Genomic DNA, 25,071 nt, shown 5'->3' on the forward strand with positions numbered 1-25,071 from the left:
CAACCTGGGAGCGGCAGTGAAGTGATTTCGAGGAGGAAAATGGCGTCATAAGTTCAAACTAATCAACAAAATATGTATATGCTTGTTTGAATTATAACATATGAAATGATTCGAATTCATTAAAACTCACCTCATCTGAAACGATTCGTTTGTTACATTTCCTTAGATTTTTCACAACATGAAATACGTCCACTTTCAGCTCACTCTTCAGTTTGGCAATAGCATTGTAAACAGCGCAGAATAATCCACAGCGATATACTCCGGTTCTATTTTAAATAATAATAATAATAATAACAGGAAAAACAAATAACATCCGTTCTCTTCAAAATATGCTCATATATACTTGTTTTAATCATAACCTTTGAATCGGTGAACGAATCTTGTATGTTTTTGATATTGTTGTTGTTGTTTAGAGGTGATGCTTCCATTCATTGCTTAACCAAGGAGATTGTAACAACATCCATATCGACGAGAGGATTTAATAATAGTCGATCGACAGGATAATGAGATCATAAGTTACAGTTGCAATGCTTGGATCATGTGCAGTGTTACAAGTTTTTTGTTTCGTCTTGACATCATGAAAAATGAATTGAGCAATTGTTGAGTGTTTTTTTTTTTTGCAAAACATTTTACGTCAAATTTTTGCAACGTCCTCTATAAATATTAATGCTGATCTCTTTTCCCTTTATGGTGCAGTTAAAGGCGATGTTTCAGCGCGTTATATCACAACGCAAAGGAGAAGGAAGTTCATTTTTGAAGGACATTGACGGATATTATAAATTTTGTGTGGTACTTAAATCAGCTTGATATCCCAGAAATCTACTTTATTGGAAATAATATCTTCATGGCAAAAAACATGTTGGTATTTGTCAAAAACTGATGGAGTAATAAAGGATTTTAAAATCAGTCTCCGTTCAAGTATTGCTTTGAAACATTTGTATGGTAGAAAGATCATTTCGCATACGGCAATATCCAACGAGGTGGTGCACCCACCTATCCACCCAGGTGCGAAGTCATATGTGACCTATGCATTTTTTGCTGCTGAAACAACTCTTTTTACATGTCCCTTGTATACTTACCTACAGTGAACAACAATAGGTGCTGCGTCGTTATCCCGGTGAGCGTTCTCAATCATGTCAACGAGAGATAGCAAAGTGGCGTGATTGGGGAGAGAGGTCTCTATCGACCAATCCTGCATCTCAAACTGCTTAATGTGTCTCATTGTTTCGTCACCTTTGAGCTAAAACGTCAGAACAAGCACAATTACAGTTAAGTATCACCATAATTATGTATTATAAACTTTTTGTGATAAATTATGATACTGTAGTAAGGCTCACATAATCTAGAAGCTTGTGTGAGCAGATATCATTTTATCAATATGTTGACTATTCTTGAATGAATTATTTCTTATGCTCATCCACATTAATGTAACATTATGGGAATCCCAAAACAGGATTCGAGATGACGAGAGGCAAGATAAAGAGGCAGACGGATCTGTTTTTTAGTGATGTTGGAATTCCCGCCTGTGTCTGAGCCACGCCCGCGGGAAAATCACCGCTGTGAAATTTTTGGAGTGGGCATACCCCTTCCACGGTGTCCGGATTCTGCCGTTTCATTTTCGCTTAAGAAAGTACTTTCACTAAGTAATAGTTTAACTTGGAGAACAAACCTGTACCAGCTTGGAACCCTTCTCATGCTTGACGAGAAAGGGGGAACTGTGTGGGGCTTACAGGCAAGCGTCCTGGGTCAATTATTAAACACAGGAAATGTGAGAAAATAACTTCTCATTTTCCATGAACTTATGAGGACGTCAAAAGGGAGGCAAGTGGATATTATTGACAACGTAGCCCGACCTAGCTCTCGACGCGTCTGTCCCTACTTTATGTAATGTAGAAGTAGAGCACAATGTTAACGTGAATGCAGGGATCAGGAGGACTTAATAGTTACTAACACTACTTTATTACTAAAACTATGCAGCAAAAGTTAGTTCAGTCTTATATGAATGTGATAATGAAACCAAGACGTTTCATTCTTTGAAGAAAATGGAACGTCACTTTGACATACTTACAGTATCATTCTTCAAGGTGAACTCCCGTTTGTAAATGTCACCCATTGCCAGTAAGTTGACAGTTTTGAGTACAAATGGACCAATGTGTAAGTTATCCTTCAGAGGCCAATACTGGGCTACGCTCTGTCGAAGACAGAAGAAGCAATGGAATTTTAAATTGTTTACTTTCCCACATCAACATTTCTAGATCATCTAACGGAAGCAAATCAATCATGATGGAAGAAATTGGAATCAAATGATTTGATATTCACATGAATACTACTGACTCGGTCTTCCAATTTTAAGTTTGAGATAAGGGTCATTTTGATTTTGGGTTTTCAACTCTTACCCAGTCCGTATCCGTTGCGTCATCAAGAGCGACCACAATCGATGCCTTGTAATCATACATCATTCTCCAAAAATCTCCGATTGTGTTCTCCATTGGTGTTTGGGTCAAAAGGAACATGTTCTGTGCTTTGTAACCCTGAAAAAAATAATAACAATGATCATGTGTTTCATTGCTTTCATTTATGACTTGTCCGTAAGTAACTTCACACGGCAACCTGCATACAAAATAGTCAACAACGATGGAAGTAAGCAAAGAAACATTCGATCTGTCAGATTCAAACGGGGAGGAACAAAAGTCCTTGACAATACACCAACCGACTACACTTATACATATTCAAACCCATTATGGACGATAGGCTGGTTACGAGTTGTGACTATGCAATCTGTATGGCATATTAACGAAATTCCACATAGAAACGTGGGGTATAGTAGAAACTGTCTAAACATTTCAAAGTGAGGACATGAGAATGTTTCGTCCACACCCATTGGCTGGTCACTCAGCTGGATACGTTGAATTTACAAAACGTGTGACAGGGGATCATATGGTCAATTTCGTTTTCATATACTTGGAGAATTTGCAATACCTATTTGGTAATATATGCATCAAACGTTCTTACTACAGACGTTGCAAGACCGCTAAAATCACCTGCTTCAATACTCTGTTCTCGATCGGACGACATGGATCCGTGGACTTAAGTGACGAGTTTGGACATTTTGAAATGAAACTGAGTATGTCATTGTGTTTGCAGAGGAAGAGTCCGGGGTTCTATTAGTCAATGGGAGTTTTGCAAACCACATCCACAATATACGTTGTATAATCAAGGATAAGTGGTGTATCGAGTCATCGGTGTTTACTAAGGTATTATACTGGCCGCGCCACTGACGCTTGTTCCAGGGATGTCTCACTTACACATCTTTAATTTAAACCACTGCTTATGCTGGTAACCTTTCTATACAGATATATCCGTAAGAAAGTTCAATCCCATTAATAATATCCTTCACAAGAAAAACACTTTCTATGAATACAGGTACTTGATAATGAGGGCGTGGATAATTATTGGTTGTTTTTATATTTCATTATTGAATATGCAGCGAGTTTACGTAACAGAACATACCAGCGCATGATTGAGTTTAAGGCTCCCATCGACAAATAATACCTCAGAAAAAAGGAAAGGAGGGATCAAAGAGTAAGGAACTGTCTGAATAATAACAATTATTTAAGCACAGCCATCAGCCCATTATTTTTAGAGAAAAAAGCAACCAACCCATGGGAGACAGATGAAAAAGAACGATGAAGATGATAAAACTGCATATTTTATTGACAGCATAATGCTATTACAGATGGAATTGTTTTTGCATTATTTTGTATGCCTAGGTTTTAGAAGCAACGAACGACAGAAAAGCAAATGAAATATATACCTATTTATCTTTATATGTACATAATCTCCGAATACATTAATTACAATTCTGTAAACATCATAAAACAGCGAAAAGAGACGCAAAGTCTACCATTATCTGTAGCTTATTCGATAGAAACCTCTGTGACGATAACTTCCCCAAAAAATTACGAAAATTCTTACTCCGTTGAGAGATCATTGATAAATCTGCATCTGTAATTTTGTGCCAAGCTTTAATCTGAATCTTTAGCCCTGTTCCCACCCACCCCCCCCCCCCAACACCCCCTTTTCAAAAGCTACACAGTTGACCACTGAATCAAGGCCATCATCAAGTCATGTCTACTGGAGTACTTCAGATTCAGCATTCGCAAAACCGATGTCATTACAGAAAATATAATAAAAATACATTAAATAAAGAAAGCCATAAACTTGAATCACACGTCGCTCGTTTATGGCATACTGAGTCTAGATCAAATCTACAGCCTATGTGTGACTGTGTAACTGTCATATCTCCAAATTAGCCCATGACATTGTTTTCTAGCAGTTTCGGAAAGTGGTTAACTACAATGGTCTCTACCACAGAGACCAATGAGAATGGTTAGATTTTCCCAAAATAAATGTGTTTTGAAGACCAATCTATAAGGAATATGTTAATATGTGTTAAACGTGATTTTATATCACAAACTATTCATAAAATGTAAAATCTTCTCTTAAGAAATATTCGAAAATATGAAATTTAAAAAGTTAATGTTACAAATGCTTACTGTCTTGTATTTGAAAGATGGGACAGATCTATCCATTAGAAATATAGTTTTGAACGAAACGCTACAGAATTACTGAATATCATCCGCACTCAGTACGTCGAGAATCAAATATTACACACCGGTCATTTCAAGAGACGAAAGTTCTTAACTTTGCCGAGATATTGTGTGGAGTGTGTTTGAATACGACAACTGTAAACAATTACTTTTATCAATACGTATGAAATAGACAATTACTAGGGGACCAAGTTTATAACGAACAGAGAAGTTTGTACATCCAACTTTTGTTTCGGCAGAGCAGATCACACATCAAATATTTCAATATTTATGGGCCGCTGGACTAACGGTATTCAGGGTGGCAACAGTGTTATTTTCATATCACAGTTCTAATCAAAGCAATTACTCTATCAGCATGAGCAAAATAAATATCGTGCTTGTATGAGATATATATGTATGTATAGTACAGATACTGTTGTTTCTGTCAGGACAAGTGCTTTGTAGCATGTTATAAGAGGACATTTTATATAGAGGGAAAGTTAGCGTTGGTACTTTAGCATAAGAAAATTGTCCCAATTGACTGACAATCGTTATGTCTTCAGTTGATTCTACTTCAAGTCTCACTAGATTATGTTCGATTATCTGCCATATTGCCAGGTTTTGGAATTCAAAGACCTTTTGTTCAACGATTCATTGTAACAAAACTGTAAGGAGTTCTCAGGGGAGCCTCGTCGTAATCGGCTACATTTTCACTGATAGTTTTCAGATTCTGCATATGAAAATCCCCTTCTTCGGTAGCTGTCGGTGGTCGATCGTAAATGCGTCCCTCTTGGTCAGTACCTCCTGTGTCATCATATACGCTCTCCCGTCTGATTTGCCGCGGGACTGGAACTTGTGACCGACGAGAACACGCTCTTTCAGATGCCTTTGAAATGCGTTCCTTTCTTATCCGTTTGTTTCTTTTGTACACGACAACAATTGCAATCGATAATAGAACTATGGAAATGATGAGAATGACCATCGCAACCATTCCTACTATAGTAGGGAGGCTGAAGGTAGAGCTTGGAGCATTTGTCTGACTAGGCATCTTGGAAACTACTGGTGGGTTTTCTTGTCCGGTGAGACACATGTACTGTACTTCGTCATCATAATCCTCATAACTATCCTGGGTATTATCTTCTCCAGCACAAAAGTCAAAGTCTACATGTAGGAGTGAAGTACCTGCAAGGTGTACCGGGGAGTGGCAAAGAAGGAGGCTGTTCAGAGGTTGGCCGTTTCTAGAAATACGGGAATCTGATGATAGGAACTCTTGAAACCATTCCAAACGGCAGTCGCAAATCCACTCATTACCAGACAAAACCAGAATAGGAAAGAACATGGCATTCCCAAGACCATCCAAACTCCCCGGCAGGAAAAACAGCAATTTGTTGAAGGATAAATTGATCAGTTGGAGATGATCTGCATTCCGGAATGCATTTGGATCTATCGCCCTGAGAGCATTTCGAAGAAATCCGACAATTCGAAGTGACGGTAACTTGGAAAATGCTTCTGCCGGTAGGCAGGGAAATAGCGAATTCTCTACATGAAGTTCCTGTAATGTCTCAGAGACGAGAAAATTCTTTGGGAAGACATCAATGGAGTCTAAAATCAAAGTTTCCAGATTAGGGAGCTCATCTATATCCGGACCGGTGAATGATTCGGCTGGAAAGGCCTTCATGTATAAATAATCCAAGGAAGTGAAGCTTTCGAGCACACTAGTGTCCGATGAGGTACCGTTGAAACCGACAAACAACTGGGTAATCGATTTGACGTTATCAAACATATCGATAACATCAACGGTATCCTCCGATAGAAGCAGTTGACAATCTTCCGTTGGAGTAATAAGTGTATTGACCATCTCAATGTTCGTTTCGTCTATTGCCAAATACTTCAGGTTCGGTAATTGAGACAATAGACATGGATCAATTGTCAAATCGTTGTTATTGCTTAAAATCAATTTTTCAAGGCTAATGAGTTGCATAAAATGTCCTATTTCTAATCTCGTCAGTCGATTTTCCGTCAAGATCAAAGTCTTCAATTTTTCTAAATTCATAAAAGCGTGTTCGTCGATATAGGTTATTAGATTTTCAGATAAATCAAGTGTTTCTAGTTCGTTAAAATCTGAAAAGTCTTCATTTGTGATCGATTTAATATCGTTCATACGAAATGATATCGAAATTAATGTTTTATCTGTTATGACAGGAATATCGTTGAGCATTGACGATGAACAATCTAAATCTCTTGGACTACAGGAACAACTCTCAGTACCGAAATCACTACAGAATGCAAACACAACAACAGCCCATCTTTGTACCAATAAGAAAGTTAAAAATACCGTATGCACTCTGAACGTAATGTTTAAATCTGCCATGATCTTGTATTTTCCTCTTTTCAATGATAATTTGTCCATACCGATTATTACACTTCCCAACCGAGATCAACCGTTCACAAAGTATACTGTATGATTTTCGGTATGGGTGGTTGTACGGTTGACAGTGTGTAATTAATATCAATGTCGTCTTATTCACACGAAACAGCTTGCCCGGGTATGGATTTGTTATTACATTCAGTTTGTTTATCAGCCTATGCCAAGGTCATTGTATTCGCTTTATTGTTCTCAAATATTTCCAACCTGCCTTACACTGTTACGAATTGTACATAATAGCTGTACAGGTATTTGTATCTGTTCGACGTGATTTTTTTTTTATAAACAGCAAAGCTTAGCTGGTTATTTACCCATGCGTACTGATGTTGTTGGAATCTATAGCCAGTGAGGCCATGTCGACCTTTGATTTATATCGTAGCGGGTGTCGTTTTGATATTTCGATGCAATATAGGCCGCTTGAATTGAACACTTTTACACAAATTATTTCCCTATGACCATCAAAAGGGAAAACTCCCTTTATTTTCTTTCCGCTGATACTTCAAATGCTGAAGATTACGGTAATAAGATATAAAGAGGGAATAAAGAAGCTAACTGGATAAGGAAATGCCTGAACCACTTGAATAATTTGGATATCCATTTTTGGTCTGAACCAGGGACTTGTTATGGAACAACTCCCTGGTTGAATAAGCAATATCATACACTAGACAAAAGCAATTATCTTTGCCGTTCCCCTGCAAAATAAGGTCGCCCTGATCATTGAACTGCAGCCATAGCATACCGTCTTATAGCTAGACGATCAATGGTTAGTGGTAACGTTCCAAATTATAGAGCTACTTTAGCTACTGATTCAATACACAATACCTACCGGAGCGAAAAATGCGTTGATGTAATTGTTACGACCGCCATCACTTTCCGTCATAAGGTAAGGTCTCAGTCTGTCTACTGTTTAACAGAGAGAAATTATTCAAATGTGACTTTTATCAAAACGTTAATTTGATATAATACAGATAGTTAGGTCTACGGAACACTGCTATCAGTCGAAATTGTATTTCTATATCACTTTCTAGTACTTTTTTTGAGTCGAGGTGGGGGGGGGCGGCACTGAGACTCCTCAATTCAAGTGGATCGCCGTGCTTATTTTTAAAATACTGACTATCTGTTCAGTTCCTCAGTTGCAAAGCAAACGTCAATTGGAAAATATAATACTTTATACGAACTAACTCAGTACACACTTTTAACGAACGAATGTGTGAAATGTCACTCAATGGTGCTCATGTTAGACTATTGTGGTTGAGTTATTGTAATTTATGAAACAATGGATTATGAACATTAAGGCCTGTAATGAGAGGCCAACATCATTAATTTAACCTTACTGTAGCATTCCAACGACAAATCATATTTTAAAGATGAATATCACAGAAACCAGAAAGCATATCAAATATGACATAAGACATATGAATTGTCTTAAGAAATCCTTTAAGAAAACAAAGGTTGTAATATATCGATGTACCATGGTGGAAAACTTACGTAACCAACTGGAACTGCTAGGGCAGACATGTTCTCGTCTATAAGTTATTCACATGACATTTCTATCCTGTAATTGCTATCTATTGAGGGTATTCCAAGTTCATAAAAAGAAATTTGTATTAAAGCCTAAAGTATTAGTTTGGATGTCAATGAGCATTACAACGTATCGGATCATGTGGATATTCCTAACTGGGGGAGTGGGGACGAGGGGGTGTGTGATGAGGTCGCCTGCTCTTTATTCAGTTATAGAAGATGGCCCCGAATTATATCACTGATGGGGTCACGATTTAATCCTAGTTCAATTATGGTTTTATCCCAAACATGGGCAAAATTTACCAATGATTGGGTCAAGGTTTATCAAAGATTGTGTCATTTTGTGTCATGATTTATATCTAACTGAGACATGTTTTGCATCCCTAATAGGTCTTGATTATCCTTCACTTTGGTCACTTACGAGGTAGGATATCGTCAAATCGGTTTTTCTCAATGTTTGCTTCGGATGTTGCTGCGGATACGTCATCGAAAGATGGATCAACTGCTAAGGCATCGAGTACCTGGCAAGAATGGGAAAATTTGAAGAGAAGTCAGAAAGAAGGGAACCAAGTCAGTTTAAATAAAAGGGAAACTCCAACATTATCATTGCGATCTGTTTCACAATGCTAGGGACAATATCATATATGTGAGGAATAATATCAGCATGTTTCAAGTTAACATCAACAGGCCAACATGGTAATCAATATGTTAAATTTCAATGTCGTAAACATCAGAAATAACATAATCATTTTTCAAATCTATAAAAGCAAGTCAAGAATAATATCAACGGATTCATATAATCTGAGAATTATTCGATTTTCGTCTTGGGATATCACCGTTTGGTAAACGGTGCCTTTCGTTTCACCATTTCAGACACGTGTTCCTAACAGAAATGCTAACGGAGCCCCTTCAGTGTGTGTACAAAAGGCGGGAATCATATCGGTCATAATGTGCGAAATCTGTTCTGTATCCAGATCTCTGAATCAAAGAAAGACGATCGCTCACAAGCAAGAGAACACGCTTGATGGAATTACAAACAGACGCACTTTGTGATTAAATATAGTTCAACGTTCCACTTGTCGAGTTCAGGTGAACGAAAGGAAAACACCTTTAGCATAACATAAGTTAAGGTGCTTAACACTATAAGTTTGACTTGAAGCTTCTAAAATACATTACATAAGATCTCTTCTTCATGACTCACGAACGTACATGATTATACTATTAGTGATCAACTCACGGTAGCGTTATGAACTGCATTCGGAGAATGCAACTTGTCATGTTTCGTGGAACTAGATAGAACCGATGTCTCGCTCTTTCATGCATGCGCCAAAATTGTCCGTAATCGGGCTATCACGTCAATGATCCTTGCTGCTGAATTTGCAATTATAATGTAACCTGGACATGGTCTATATTTGCACATGATACACGTAAATCTAAACAACGTGATATGTTTAATTTAACATTCTGGGCAAGGATTCTCAAAGTGAGGACCATTCGTCAAAGGCTTATCCATTGCAAGCCAACGGGGTCACAACGAATGTATACTATAGTACGCGCAGTCGAAACAACCAATCAGTGTAGCGTTTTTAATAGTGTGGCAACGCGTCCCCATTACCGAAAATTTCGGCGGGCTTTACATATAAGACATTGCTTCAAATTTGGAATATAAACGTTTACATGACAACGTGACACGACAGTCGCAGAAAATCTACACTTGGCAAAATACACTCCTGAATTATATTATGCGTTGTCAAACTCCTATTACGTGTTTTCCCAACGTATAACATGAGAGAAGTTTTGATCGCAGTACTGATTGTTATTTCCGTCAGCAGTTATGTCCCAGATGGCTGGCCATACTCGTCAAGTGATTCCAAAATCTTTAATGAAAAATTGAGTGTTATTACCAATAATTGCTCATCGAGATATGTTCGGCCGGTGACAGGATTACTACATCGTAAGTTGATTAGTTCTCTGTCGATGCTTATCGTAGACCGGTCCACTCGTCCACAGTTTAACTCCTCCAGCAGACACTCATAGATGAACATGTACTGTTCCTAATTCGTCAAAAAAAGGGAAAGAAAAGAAAACGGTAATAAAGTATAGATTACTCCAGTCATAAGCTCAGTTAGTAGATCTTTGCCACTCCTCCCTCTTCCCTATAAAGAAAACAACTAAAAAAGTTTTCTGTTCCATGCATCAGTGTTCAGAGAATTACCGGAGAGGCAGGCGTGACATTTTTGCACCCATCCCTGCTCCTCGAAACCAACATCCCAAGGTCGAGATAAGTACCACAACAGCTGACAACTGTCTTAAATACTAGAAGGCAACTTATTTATCACCACCGCTCTATCCTCTACACCACGCCTTCGCCTGTGTAATGGTCCACGATATTACCAGTCTCTGGTCCTTCTCTTCTCTGTTCATTTTATTTCAACATTGTGTTTGGTAGTCACTTTTACGTGCTTTCGCAAAAAGTGATACGACATTTTGACATGGTAAAATTTAAAGCATTGGTACGCAAACATTTAAGCCCACGACCCAGGATCATCCCATCAGGAGTGAATTACGACCCACCAGAATCCCACCCCTCGGAATCTCAGAAGCTCAGAATGCAGGAAAGCTCGCTTGTATACTACTAACAGAACTAGGGCCAACTTTTTGAAAGGGACCGGGGTCGCACTCCAAAGTTTGCGGATAGTAGTTGTAAAGATTGTAGTTATTATCTACCGCAGTTGGTTGAAGTTCTCAATATCCTAGAAAATGGTTGGATGTTGGCACTGTGCAGGAAAAGCCTTCGTGCCCTAGCCTGGCTACGGGCATATTGAGGGAGAAAATTGTTCCATTACGTAGAAAAGAACGTAGTGTAGTAATAGACTACACCTCGAAATCTTTAATGTAAAGTAATTCATCCCCCTTCACCCTCCCTCTCCCCACTTCACCCACACACGCACCCACGCTCACACGCACACACTCGCCACAGTACACTTTCCTACCGTACCCTTTCCTCCATATCGCACAAGCAGACAGACAAACTCAAAACCAAAGCCCTCCGGAACCTTAATTGTGGCGTATGTTCAAAGCTTCCGTGCAAATAAACTTCATAATATGAAGTATCTCAAAAAAAGGACCGAGGTCAACGATTGCTCTCGACAGGTCGCATGACATCAGGTGGTGAGCAGTTTAATGCACTTTGCTCTCTTCTACACTGATAAGGATGTAGCTTCTTGTATATAAATAAACTATTTATGGCTCAGTATCACCTTATTATCTATGCCATGCGGACGTGCGATTACTACTACACAAACACACACACACTGAAAGCTTAATCTTGCATAATCTTTATTTTTAATATATATATATATATATATATATATATATATATATATATATATATATATTTATATATATATATATATTTATATATATATATATATATATATATATATATATACATACATACATACAAACGTGTAACTGGGTGCGTTCGCGCCAACCTTTTCTTTTGGTTTGATTACTGTATAAATTGTCTGGGTTATCTGTATGAATAATATATTGTTAGTATAGGGCTTAGGTGAGTAGGTCTTAAGGGGAAATCTGTATTTGTTTATTACACAATTTAAAGTTTCATTATGGAATAGTTAATAGGGTGATATTGATCCATAAAAAGTTCATATATGTATATAAATATATATATAGATAAATATATATATATATATATATATATATATATAGGCCTATATATATATATACATATATATATATAGGCCTATATATATATATGTATATATATATATATATATATATATATATATATATATATATATTGCAATTTCTCATTTATTGCACAGGCGAGGCTACAATGCGGGTGAAAGCTATAAGACATGCCAGTTATTGTCTGATTTAGTACGCGTATATATTCAAATTAATATGCATATATATTTGTATTAATACGAGGATATATTATGCGGTGTTTGTCCCATATGGCTTGCCATACGCGCGTGTGTGTTTGTGCAGTAGAAGTTCACGCAGTGTGACATATAAGAGGTCTCACGACCCATGGATGACTTTGTCATAGCAATGCTCTCATTCTGATAATAGTTGCTGGTATTATCTTATATTACGTTATCGAGAAATCAACTCTTAAAATGAGTCTTGTTTGTGTACAACTGATATTTAAAGTATTATATATACGCTTTGAGGCATTTTCTCCCACCAGGCGCAGATCCAGGGGGCATGGCGGGTATACCCCGTTGCCCCTTTTTCAATCCCACAGAAAACTCAAAAGGAGTTATTAGCACAACCGCAGCTTTGCGTGTAGTCCTACTTGTAGTCTCAGTGTGATGCCACAGAATGTCATTTTCGTCTGGGGAAGCACCCTATCAACCCCCCCCCCGTCCCTCCCACTACATGGGAGACGTCTTCAAAGATCCCAGTACCACAACCATCTTCTTGTTTGTAAATCTAACATCTGGATCCGTTCCCTGCTCATATCAGAAAGTCCTTGCAAATATTTATTACATTAATCAAGTATTTGATAACAACGTCGTGTCGTTCTAAGCTAGGCCCTATAAATTTATCTCCAGAAAAAGCGTCGTATCATCGTTGTCGCCGTCGCCGTTGTCGTCGTCGTCGTCGTTCGTCGTCAGCATCATCATCATCATTATCATTATTACTATTATTGTTGTAGTTGTTGTTATTATTATTAATATTATTATTATTGTTATTATTATTATTATTATTAATATTGAGACAATAAAAATTTTAAAAAAACTTAACACAACCATACTAATTTCGTCAGTGTAAAGATTCGTAAATCTATCATTGTATTTTGAGAGAATAGTATATCATGAAAACCTTTTTGTTTTCCAGTTTCGTACAAAATCATTTTTTTGAGGGGTGGGGGATAAATTCGGAAAACACTTTCCTTTGCATGTCTAATTTGTTTTTGATATTTTCATATATCCTTTTGCATTTCGGAAAGTATTTGATCAATATATTTTTATTTTCTCAACGAAAGTTCACCTTTTTGTATGACATACTGTATTTTTTTTTTTTTTTTGGTTCTTTTTTTTTTTGTAGTAACGTGCGTCTACTCTGTACACAACTCAACCCGCCATGTTTAAAGTCATGCAAATTGTTTTCGAAATTGTGTTACGACAGTTCCAAAGTCCGTAGATTATAAAAAGATCGTATATTAGAGATAACAAAAGGATTTTTGTCAGCTGTGTACATTCTGTTACCGTATACTATTATATAAAATTATATTCAAACAAAAGCAAATAAATTCAAAACAAGTACTTCACAACAGACGATAGACAGACAACGTACTGTCAATGCTCGCTGTGAGAGTCTTTTAAGAAGCACACTAGGTGGCCTCTATTGTAGAATTCACTGAACTCTATATTGGTGGAGCGCTAACAGAGACATTTAAGCAACATGCTGTATAGATCTGTCGATATAACCTATTTATAAGGGAACCAGGGACTATATACTGGCCAGTTCAGCATATGAACTGGCATGCATCATATGCTACTGCATACAAAATGCATCCTGAAACCTGCATCAACATTTGATAATAATAATATCATCATCGTCATAACCACCACCACCACCATCACCATCATCATCATCATCATCATCATCATCATCATCATCATCATCATCATCATCATCATCATCATCATCATCATCATCATCATCATCATCATCATCATCATCATCATAATAATAATCATCACCACCACCACCACCACCACCACCACCACCACCACCATCATCATCATCATCATCATCATCATCATCATCATCATCATCATCATCATCATCATCATCATCATCATCATCATCATCATCATCATCATCATCATAATAATAATAATAATAATAATAATAATGAGTTACTTCTACGACGCTTAAGCGACCACAAATGTGGGGGGAACAAGGGCTTATGGATTACAACTTTCACGTCGGGTGGCTTCCAATTGAACAATTTAACTCAAATTTGGAATCTTTTCAATTTAGAAAGTCATTTCAGATGGGAAGACCGTAGATTGCTCTTGGATGAAAAACCCACCTTACGATGACCTGGTCGGGGATCGAGCCCGGAACCTTGCGATTGCTAAGCCTCATTGCTTCAAATGCCACCATCCTGATACAGCCGCTTCCGTACCGAACATACAGCACGATATAAAGTGCAAACTGCATATAATGAGTTTTGCATACTACCGAACATTAATCTACACTGCATTCTGCATCTCCTGAAGTATGCATACTGCAACCTGTAAAGTGCATAAACTATATGATACAACCTTCATAAAGTAAGAGCCACATACTACAACCAGTATAATGCATATTCTACACACTAAAACCTCCATACTGCATATACTGCTTACTGTATGTACCACATACTGACTACAAACTGTATGTACCACATACTGCTGACAGTATGTACTACAACTACAACATGCACACTGTATTACTACATACTGCATAATGCATGTAGTACAACCTGTATACTGTATGTACTACAACCTGCATACTACAACCTACATATTGTATGTAATATATAACAACCTGCATGCTGTATGTATTGCATACTGTATGTACTACATAGTGTATTACACTCTACAACGTACATATTGTATGTACCTCATACTACAACCTGCAAACTGTATGTATTTCATACTGCATACTATATGTACTACATACTGCATAATGTATGTAATACATACTGCATACTGTTTGTGCCACATACTGTATACTGCACGTACTACATACTGCATAATGTATGTACTACATACTGTATTTTACATGTACTACATACTAAAACCTGCATAATGTATGTACTACATATTGCATATCGTATGTACTACAAACTGCATACTGCATGTACTACATAGTGTATGTATTACATATTAAAACCTACATATTGTATGTACCTCATACTACAACCTGCATAATGTATGTATTACATACTGCATACTGTATATATTACACATTGAATACTGTATGTACTACATACTACAATCTGCGTAATATAAATACTACATTATTCATATACTGCATATCATACCGTTCATACCTATTGTTGAAGACTATCACTAAGCCACGTTACACATGAATCTCGTCCACCCATCCCATATCCTCTCTCTCTCACACACAAACATAGGCATACAGTAGGTTGAACAATGTATTTTTCCCTCTTGTTTTGTTCATTTAAACGGAAATCCAATGTCATTATTTCGTTAGAGCACACGACTTATAGCTAACTATTGGTAATATTTCTACCTACTGCTTTAACATTTGCATTTCAATATCAATAGTAAAATAACCTCTACTTCTGCTTCTTGTTTCACTGATATCCCACCAGCAAAAATTCCATGAAATGTTTGCAAACTGTAAGTTTAATAAAACAATGACTGTACAACAATCGATGATTAATACTTTGCTTGGTGGTTGAACAACATTAAACTTAACCAATGAGCAATGCACACTTATTGTCGTATTGGATTTCAAAGATTGAATTACCGAATAATATACATGAATATTCAGTGAGCAAATAATATCACGTGACCATCGTGTGACGACATTATACTTACCATCGTCTGAACCATTCGAGTACGTTTTGTGCGCATGTTCCAGATGAAATCCCAAACGTTGATAGCTTTTTCTTGCTCTGCCATTTCAAGCATGGCGTCGATTGTAATAAAAGTTCCGGTTCGACCAACTCCTGCACTATTTTGTGATAAAATTAGAACAGTTTAGATCAGAAAATGAAATAGCCTCTCCTGAAACGCCACTTGATGAAAAAATGAGCAGAAATAACTACACATAGACTAATAATTAGAACGACTCGCCACATTCTAAGAAAATAGCAAAATAGCAACATTATATATGACAGTCAACACCAGGTGAATATCCTTCCCAAATTTGAAAGACATCGTGAACATTTCATTTGAGGCTACAAATGCTTTGTTTTCCTTTAAAAAATATTTCGTATCTGAGCTTTGAGACTAACTAGTCTTGTCAATTTAACAAATGAGCTACGGATGATTAAAGGGTCATTCCTTAAAAGGGAAAAGACAACGCTGACCTTATATAGCTGTGTTTTAATAGGTCTATAACATATCGATATTAATGTAATACCAACAGTGACCTTTTAATACGTTGGGGTAATGGATATATGAGGGTTTTTCAGTTTAGATATCGAATTAACTTATAACGAATCATTCATTTCCTTCTGAATTAATTCTATTTTGGCAACATTTACCTACAATGTACCACAATTGGATAATCATCCCCCAACGTCACATGACTACGGACATGGTTTCGAAACTCCAAAAGCGTCGTGGGTGATTCCGGTAACGTCATATCCGGCCAGGAGGTGAAATGGAAATGACGGATCTGCCTCGTCTCTGTTTCGCCGTCCTAAAAAAAAAACAGAAATAGAAATATTGAATGATAAATCCCAGTGCGGATCCAGGATTTTTTGGTAGAGGAAGCCCTTTTAAGACAAGCATCAAGATAACGACATTATTACCGAACTATATAGTACTAAACTTCGTATCTTCGGTCGTTTTTTCAACGTAGGATAATAAGATTAAGTATGAAACATTGTAATAATATAATAATAATAATAATAACTAGACTTTTATAGCGCTGACTACAACAAAAGTTGTTCAATGCTCTTTACGGGTGCTGAATGTACAAAAACTATTAGAGTTGAGAGAATAGAAAAGTTTTAAGACAGCTCTTGTATTGAATAATATAATCCAAAGACCTAATTTCAACCGGGAGGGAGATCCATAAATGTGGTGCAGCTTTCTGAAAGCTACGGTCACCGAAAAATCTTGTACGTGACGTTGGAATCTGAGATTGAAATTGATATTGCTAACGTATTGGTCTACATTTAGCTTGCTGATGTAAGAGAACATTAAGGTAAGTTGGGGTACCGGTTTTAATGGCACAAAAAATTAAATGAGGATGTTATAGTCAATACGGAGTCTTATTGGTAACCAGTGTAGGTCTTCCAGTATAGGAGTGATGGGGGTAAACATGTTCGCCCTATCGCCGATTCGAGCAGCCGTGTTTTGGATCCTTTGCAATCTCGATAGTTGGGATGTAGCTACACCAAATAGAAGAGAATTGCCATAATCAAGCGTACTCGAGATTACAGCATGGATAAATTTCTCAGTCGCAGTCGTATTAAACGAAGAAAAACACAACAAATGGAAGCATGGGGTGGCTCGATGACGTCATATTTAGACTTGATCAAGTCTTCAGCCGTGTGCGTAAAGGAATATCAAATCTGTGGTATCTGGCCAACGAAGTAAGAATGTTCGTAGCTGTTTGTGTTGAAGTTTTCCATGACAGTTAGCCAATCTCTGTCACTTAAACCATGACTGCTGTTGGTTTTAGGTTGGTAGTCTGATTATAATTTATTTACGACTGCATCTGATACCTGCAGGGTTAGGTTAGTAACATCATGTACACAAATGTATGGCAACAGGGTTGAAGATTACAACAGGAAGAAGCAGGAAACCATTCCAAATTACATGATTCTCCAGAGAGCCCCATCAAATTTACTATCAAAAAGGAACATAAAGGCAGTCTGAATATCAATTGTTTCGAACGTTCGCAATGATATATCGAGATCACGAGGGACCATAAATAACCCTGAGCCTTTAGATGACGTGCACGTTATCCCATGTTAACACAGTAGAAGTGAATCATTTCGTTATTACTTATACATATTTCTTAAAGATTGCATTAAAGGTGTTAATTTTCAAAATTTGAAAATTCATATGATATAGAAGTTCGATAGAAGTTACCTTTTTCAGAAGAAGTGTGCGGTCAGTAAAATCTGTATAATTCTGTTCATCTATAAGGAAGACACTAATTGATCCGTAAAAGTGGTTCTTGATAGGCCAGTACTGCTCACATTTTTTCTGCAAAACAAATTATATGAAACCGAATATATATATAAATATATCTATATATATAACAATATTGGTCATGCACAAATAGGGCATCCGAAGGAGTGGCGATGTACTCCAACGAAAATGTTGCCGCATAAACTCATCATCGGTATTCTGTACACAGAAGACCTTCATCTTTTCCCTGCCCACAACTCTTCCATGCCCTTAAAATTGCTATCTGATCAGTGATCCAACCGGAGGCGCTGGAGCCTTGAAACAAACGACGAATTTGGTAACTATGAAGGTTGGTAAGCCACTACTTGACCTAGAAGAAATGTTCGCCTTCGGCACAACATTCTGTCGAACCCTTCGGAAATAGAGGCGCACCGGTTCCGACTCGGAGCAGGGAAACCCATAATACCCGCTTATATATAGCCACAACTATGATGCTTGTGCTAGCGGAAGTCCATCATACCGTTCTCTTTATGCCAATGAAGTCAATTTGTTTCTAAAACATTTTCATTCCCTCAAACAAACTACCAAGGCCCTAAATTTACCAAAGACCCAACTTCATCCACAACCTTCTGTGTGAGCATTTAAGTTTTGTGTGAGTATAACATACGGCTACGTGTATGTACCAGGAGGACACTATGGTGTTTACCAGGGAGTTGTTCCATACCAACTCCCTGGTGTAACCACATCTCTTTGTTACCCAAGAATAACATGTTTACTCGAATTAAACCGGCGGATGTCTAATTGCAGTCAATATCCTTACCACTACATAGGTTTAATAAATCACCCGTTACCGACGGTAGCAACTGGCGTAGCTCTTGATTCAAGTTGTCGTCGGTCTCCTAATGATGACAGCGATCCTTCAATTCATTGACTTATTGATCGGAAATTTTAGAAGATGCTTAAGAAGATGAATTAAGAAGAAACCAAACTGAGGTATTCCTTCAACTTTGCAGCTAACATTTGCGGAAGACGAGCTTCCAAGAGGGGATGCCGGGTCACTTAGTCGATCCCTCTCCCTAGTTCGTTCCCTGATAGAGTTTACCTTATCTGATTCTCTCAGGTTGGTAAGCATCACAATAACATGCACACCCTCTTGCCAAATCATTCTCCAAAAATCTCCTAAAGTGGTATTTGAAGGTCCTGAATATGGAAATAAAAGAGACAAATCGTGAAGACGTTCATGTTAAACTTATATCGAAGAGAAATGTTCCACAGCATTAGTTAAGACCCAATCTCAGTATCATGTCCGCATCTCAAGATACGGTTGATTGAATGTTGCATATTTAGACCCGTTAAACCCCACCTTATTTCTTTGAAGTGAGATGGCAGTTTTTGGTTTGTGACGTCATCAGGGTAGCTGTTCTGCAAAATCTTTATATTAATTATAATCTTCTTACTGATTTATCAATACATTTGGAATGTTTGTTTATCTGTCAAACTTCTCTGTAAAGTTAAAACTTGATCAAAAACGCAGCTTTTGTGTAGAAATGTCTTTGTCCTCTTTAAAAGAAGTGATTGAAAATCTTAAAGAAATTATTGTGTATATTTTCAACTCGATTGAACTGATGACATCATTACCTCTGCTTTTGCCAGATGCATTTACAAAAAAATATCTCCAAATTAAAAACAAAATCTTTAAAATACAAAATTATATGAGTATGAAAACTTACAGTGTGTTATGAAAATGTATCTTTTAGAACTTATATTAACAGTTTTCAACAAAATGACGAATGGTTCGTTTATAATATGTTAACAATTTGCCACAAAGAGATCAATTCCACACAATTATTAACTGATCAACGCGCCAATTTGTTGCAAAATGACAAGATGATTCCTTATTTAAATTTCAATGGTTCAATATTTTGGCAAAAATGATAGATTATTCATTCAACGAAGACTATTTCCACAATATTCTGGAAATTGCTGAAATGAACTGTTGAAATGTTATCGTTTCAATAATTTGCAACATAATATTGAACTGAACATGCCTTACCTTGCGTTGCAATATATTCTCTCTCACGTTGAAACCCCTGAAAGATGAAAGAGAAAAAATTAAATAAAGCATTTTATTTGTTATTTTCATTATTAAATGAAAGATAAGTTCTTGTTTTGATTATCAAATGAGAACCACATCATAATTCCATATTGTCGTTTTAATGCTTAAATTAAGACGTAAGAAAGATACATTTGAAAACTTGTCAGAGTTTCTATATGTTGCTTTTTCCTTATTTTAAAATTACAGCTAATCTAAAACAATTAATCTCAAATTGAATTACATCGATGTAGGTGGCATTCACGTAATCAGAGAAAGGAACATCGGGCAACTCTTTCAAAATAACTCTCGAGTGGTCATCTGTGAATGAAATAAATAGAATAGAACCAAATTGATACCACTTACAAATATGGTAACTAGGCGTCTAAGCTGGCGAAAGAGTGGTCACATGCGCCACATACATTATCAAATATATCTTATTAAGATTTGAAACGTTTTTATCTGCATGGTACCATTCGGGAAAAAGCATTTGTAAATAGGGTCTTCTGTTTGTAGACACTCATTACATAACATTTTATTGTGTCAGACCATAAATTTTCAGATGTTATATTTTAGTATTTTCTACATATATACATATATAAATATTCGATTATATAGATAAAGATATATATATATATATGCGTTTTTTAAACTTCATTAAAACAACAGAACACATTTGGCTGACCTTTGTTTCTTTTTTCGAACATACCAAGTTCATCTCTGTAATATATACACTAAAAAAAAACCGATCAGTATCGCATCAAAATAGCTCCATATTGTTTACCAGTTTACAAGGTTCTAAATGATAAACACTTCGCAATGCTATTTATATCTATTATCAAATATGCATGTTTGCTTAATACATACACGAGCGAACTATATTTGTGGCATGAGAAGATAAAGATTACGACATCTGGTAACTCGGATTTATAAAGTGACATATTAAAAGTTATTTTGAACCTACAATAAATAGTAGATAATCGTCTGGGCAACACTCTTCTGTGCTCTTGTTTACCTTGTTCATTATGTATGTATGGGTGTTTGTATATATGTATTTTAGATCCTCCTGCAGACAGGAACTCGCGAAAAAGCCTCATTGGCTTATCAAAGCCGAAAGCTGACCGAAGTCAGTCTCTTATATTTATATTTAACGTCCGAGGTTGTGAATTGTCAATTGTCAACAACTCTGTAACTGGACGACATACATTAATGTTGGAGTGACTCGAACTGGGGACCTTATGATTGAAAGGCACCGGCAATAACCACTGAGCTAACACTCCTAGTTCTTATAACCCACACATTATTACTCACACATCAACGTAATTGCTATCGTGCAAACTTGGCTAGGTTCAGTTTGATGTTGGCCAACTCTCGAAAGATATATCATTGATGTTCTATTAACTGATGTGTAAATTTAAACAGAATTATTTAGTCCCCCACTCCCCCCCCTCCCCCCCCCTTCCACACCCCCATACTCCGCCCACTACACCACTCGCGTATTTTAACTTAAGGCTTGTGTGACGTGATTAATACCGGAACAAAAAATATATTTTGCGATTTTTCTCACTACTCCAACAGAAAACATACACCTCATGTTTAACCGTTAAGTTATCCAATTCCTAATATCCATATGATTCAGTTTGTCGTAAATACTTAACCAAGATAACCGTTCTCCAGTACTTAGTACATTGTCCTAAACGGGAGGACTACAACCAGTGACGTCACAAGCTGACCTGGATGGTGTTCAAGATCATTTCAGTGATTTCCAACTTATGAGGAAGATTAAAGAGTCTAAGCAAACTTAACATCAAAACTCAAAACATTGTCGTCAGCATAAATTAATGTAAAGGATTCTATAATTAAATTATCAATTCTGATATATGTAGAAAACTGTAACTAGTTCATAACATAATGATGAAACAATTGCGATAAACAGGCTGACAGGATAAACAGTGGGTCCTAGCTTGCTGGTACTAGTATTCTAGCGAACTGACTTGAATCCGTACGTACACGCCCTCGTAGATTTGTACTCGGTTATTTTTGGAAACTAGACGAATACTATTACAATATTGAGTACTTTGCACTCGTGCTTAGAGTCTTGAACTAGTGTTGGTACTCATATTCGTACCAATGGGGATTTCTACTTGTATACTCGTACTAATTGAGTTGTGTACTCGTAGTCACAAATCTGGATCTAAAGATACATTAGTTTCAAATCGCTGTTGAAAAAAAAAACTTGCATTGAAGAAGATTGGTTATAGAAGTCGACAGAAATATGTTGTCACCTCAATCATTATATACCAACATGACAAACACCATGACCGGGTGTCAGAAGAGGTTCTATACTAATAAGTTACTTTGACGAGAAACGTGCTCTCTCTATACATATATTAGCAACCAAAACAATGGGCAGCCCCGCTGACCAACCGCATCGCTTTAATTGAGACAATGTCCAAAGAATACCCACTGGAAGCCAGAGGCACAGAGAGTAAGGACGAGACCTGGAGAACAATGTTTTAACCCATTTCTGGTATTGCATTTTCTTTATACCATCTTTTCCCGAGCACTTCCTTATTTCCCCTGCCCTCCCCTCGCTTACTTGAGCCTAGGCCGCGGCGCTCCAGTCACCTGAACACCACCCATCCCCCTCACCCCCTCACCTTCCCACAGACACAAACTCACACCCATACCCATACACACTGTTTCGTACTGCCTGTTGGCAGAAAGTAAATCAAATCAGTCGCCAGTGAATATATTAATTATTTTAAGATATCAATGTTTTTCATAATTTGAACCTCTTTACTGTTAAAAGTAGAAACACAGTGTAAATTTGCTACAAGTTTTTACTCATAACTTGGTGAAATTCTGTGTGCAAAAGAATTCTTGATTTAATTATCGTTTATGAATATATAGTCATTTATTCATACATAGTTTAGTATCATTTAATGTGCTATATGGGGAGTCTTACATGGATGAGTGTTCACATATCTATTCTTTCGTCTGTTCTCTGTCCTGTCTGCGACCTCGGATGAATACAATTTGTCACCAGGCAGAGTCTAAAGAAAGTATAAAATTCAAATAAAAATAGCTATACAGCAACTTCTTGAATTTATTACATTTTATTACAAGTTCATGTTAAATATTTAAAGATATTGAAAGTGCGTGTGAAGTTTATTAAGTTAGATCTTTGCAACCCCCTTAAAAAAAACATCTTGAATGAAATATTGCTGGTATTTGAAGGATCTTATTTAGTCCTTTTAATATAATCCTCAAGTGATTTAAGGCAGATGGCAAAAGACGTAATTACTCATCTCAAAGAGAGATAAGATAAGAGTATTTACGGATGTTGTTTTTTCGTTCTTTGCACAAACATGATTTTAAAGTGATTTTTTACTATAGGTATGCCGTCATTGACGTATATAGATATCTCTATGCAACATCCGGCTGTGCTTGTTAAACCAGAATTTTAATATATTAATTTTGTTTACCATGAAATTACTCTTGAACTTTTCGTCACCATCTTTTCTCAGATCACAGACATGAAAAGGCAGTTCAGAGATCTTCACGGTTGCAGCTAGTTTACACCTATCCTGCTTGATCAATTTCCGAGGGGCTACTTTAGGTTTTAGTCGTATAGCCCCACCGCGCCTTTTCATTGGTTCCGGGGTGGGAGCTGTAACATCAATTGCGGAATCTGACGGGGATGGTGGAAAAATCACGCATAGTGTGTCTCGAATGCAATGAAGTAATAATTGTGAAAAAAAAATTACTGTAACTTTTAGCAAAATAGCTAGCTGGTAATAAAATGTCGTAATTAATTGGTAAGGGGTTAAAAGAAAATAGAATAATTCTAATACCAGGGAAAAGCAGATCATGTTAAGAACTTAAATTTTCAGGTCCAGCATTTACTAAAATTTAAATCATTTTACTTTACAGAAAATGTGACTCGTTTATGCTTCATTTTGACTTGCTTAAGCCTTATTTACGAAGGAACATTGAAACCGGTTTTTCCCTCATGGAATGAAATACGTTTAAGCTTATCAAGCATGATGAGGATGTCGCTGTTACATATAAATCAAATTATAATGGTTAGGTTTGCATATATATATATATATATATATATATATATATATATATATATATATATATATATATATATATTCTCTCAGAATACATAGTAATACTCTGAAATCCTGAAATCCCTGAATGAAAACTGAATTATGGCTACTCACCCAAAGATTGAGATGATTCCTTCCCGAAAGTTCCTGACAATGTGGAGTGCCTCGTTACCCTGTAAGATTTAATGTTCGTCGGTGTGCAAAGATGGCGGTTAGTCAGTCTAAATATACCCTCCCTTTAATTATCAAAGTTAACTCTCCCCCCCCCCCTCCCTACAGCCACCACCACCCCCTTCGCCTCTTCGAAACACCGTTCAATTACTTGTATTTCTATATGATACAATTAACAAAAAAATTGACAAATCAGATCATTTAACTTTCATCGAATAGTTTTCGACATTTGTGAACGAAACGTCGAATCAAAAGGCCACTGTTATTTGCTCACGTCAGCTGT

At 36.8% G+C, this 25,071-nt stretch overlaps 1 protein-coding gene and 1 long non-coding RNA gene across 2 annotated transcripts in view; both read right to left on the minus strand.

The window, feature by feature from the left end:
* Nucleotides 1–25,071, minus strand: part of LOC139972619 (uncharacterized) — a 168,681-nt gene that overhangs the window by 95,336 nt on the left and 48,274 nt on the right. The gene's annotated exons all lie outside the window — the stretch shown is intronic.
* Nucleotides 1–25,071, minus strand: part of LOC139973460 (receptor-type tyrosine-protein phosphatase kappa-like) — a 50,087-nt gene that overhangs the window by 3,528 nt on the left and 21,488 nt on the right. The window contains exons 14-29 of the mRNA XM_071980156.1: nucleotides 24,732–24,790; nucleotides 23,988–24,193; nucleotides 23,468–23,555; nucleotides 20,744–20,820; nucleotides 20,461–20,497; nucleotides 19,510–19,607; nucleotides 18,366–18,482; nucleotides 16,805–16,962; nucleotides 16,134–16,269; nucleotides 10,440–10,589; nucleotides 8,957–9,056; nucleotides 7,841–7,917; nucleotides 2,397–2,531; nucleotides 2,069–2,191; nucleotides 1,080–1,240; nucleotides 131–266 (exon numbers count right to left, since the gene is read on the minus strand). Coding sequence (XP_071836257.1) covers nucleotides 131–266; nucleotides 1,080–1,240; nucleotides 2,069–2,191; nucleotides 2,397–2,531; nucleotides 7,841–7,917; nucleotides 8,957–9,056; nucleotides 10,440–10,589; nucleotides 16,134–16,269; nucleotides 16,805–16,962; nucleotides 18,366–18,482; nucleotides 19,510–19,607; nucleotides 20,461–20,497; nucleotides 20,744–20,820; nucleotides 23,468–23,555; nucleotides 23,988–24,193; nucleotides 24,732–24,790 — 1,858 coding nt within the window. The remainder of the gene's footprint in view (nucleotides 1–130; nucleotides 267–1,079; nucleotides 1,241–2,068; nucleotides 2,192–2,396; nucleotides 2,532–7,840; nucleotides 7,918–8,956; nucleotides 9,057–10,439; nucleotides 10,590–16,133; nucleotides 16,270–16,804; nucleotides 16,963–18,365; nucleotides 18,483–19,509; nucleotides 19,608–20,460; nucleotides 20,498–20,743; nucleotides 20,821–23,467; nucleotides 23,556–23,987; nucleotides 24,194–24,731; nucleotides 24,791–25,071) is intronic.

Source organism: Apostichopus japonicus, chromosome 2 (assembly GCF_037975245.1).
Source record: "Apostichopus japonicus isolate 1M-3 chromosome 2, ASM3797524v1, whole genome shotgun sequence".
In the NCBI taxonomy this organism is placed as follows: Eukaryota; Metazoa; Echinodermata; class Holothuroidea; order Aspidochirotida; family Stichopodidae; genus Apostichopus; species Apostichopus japonicus.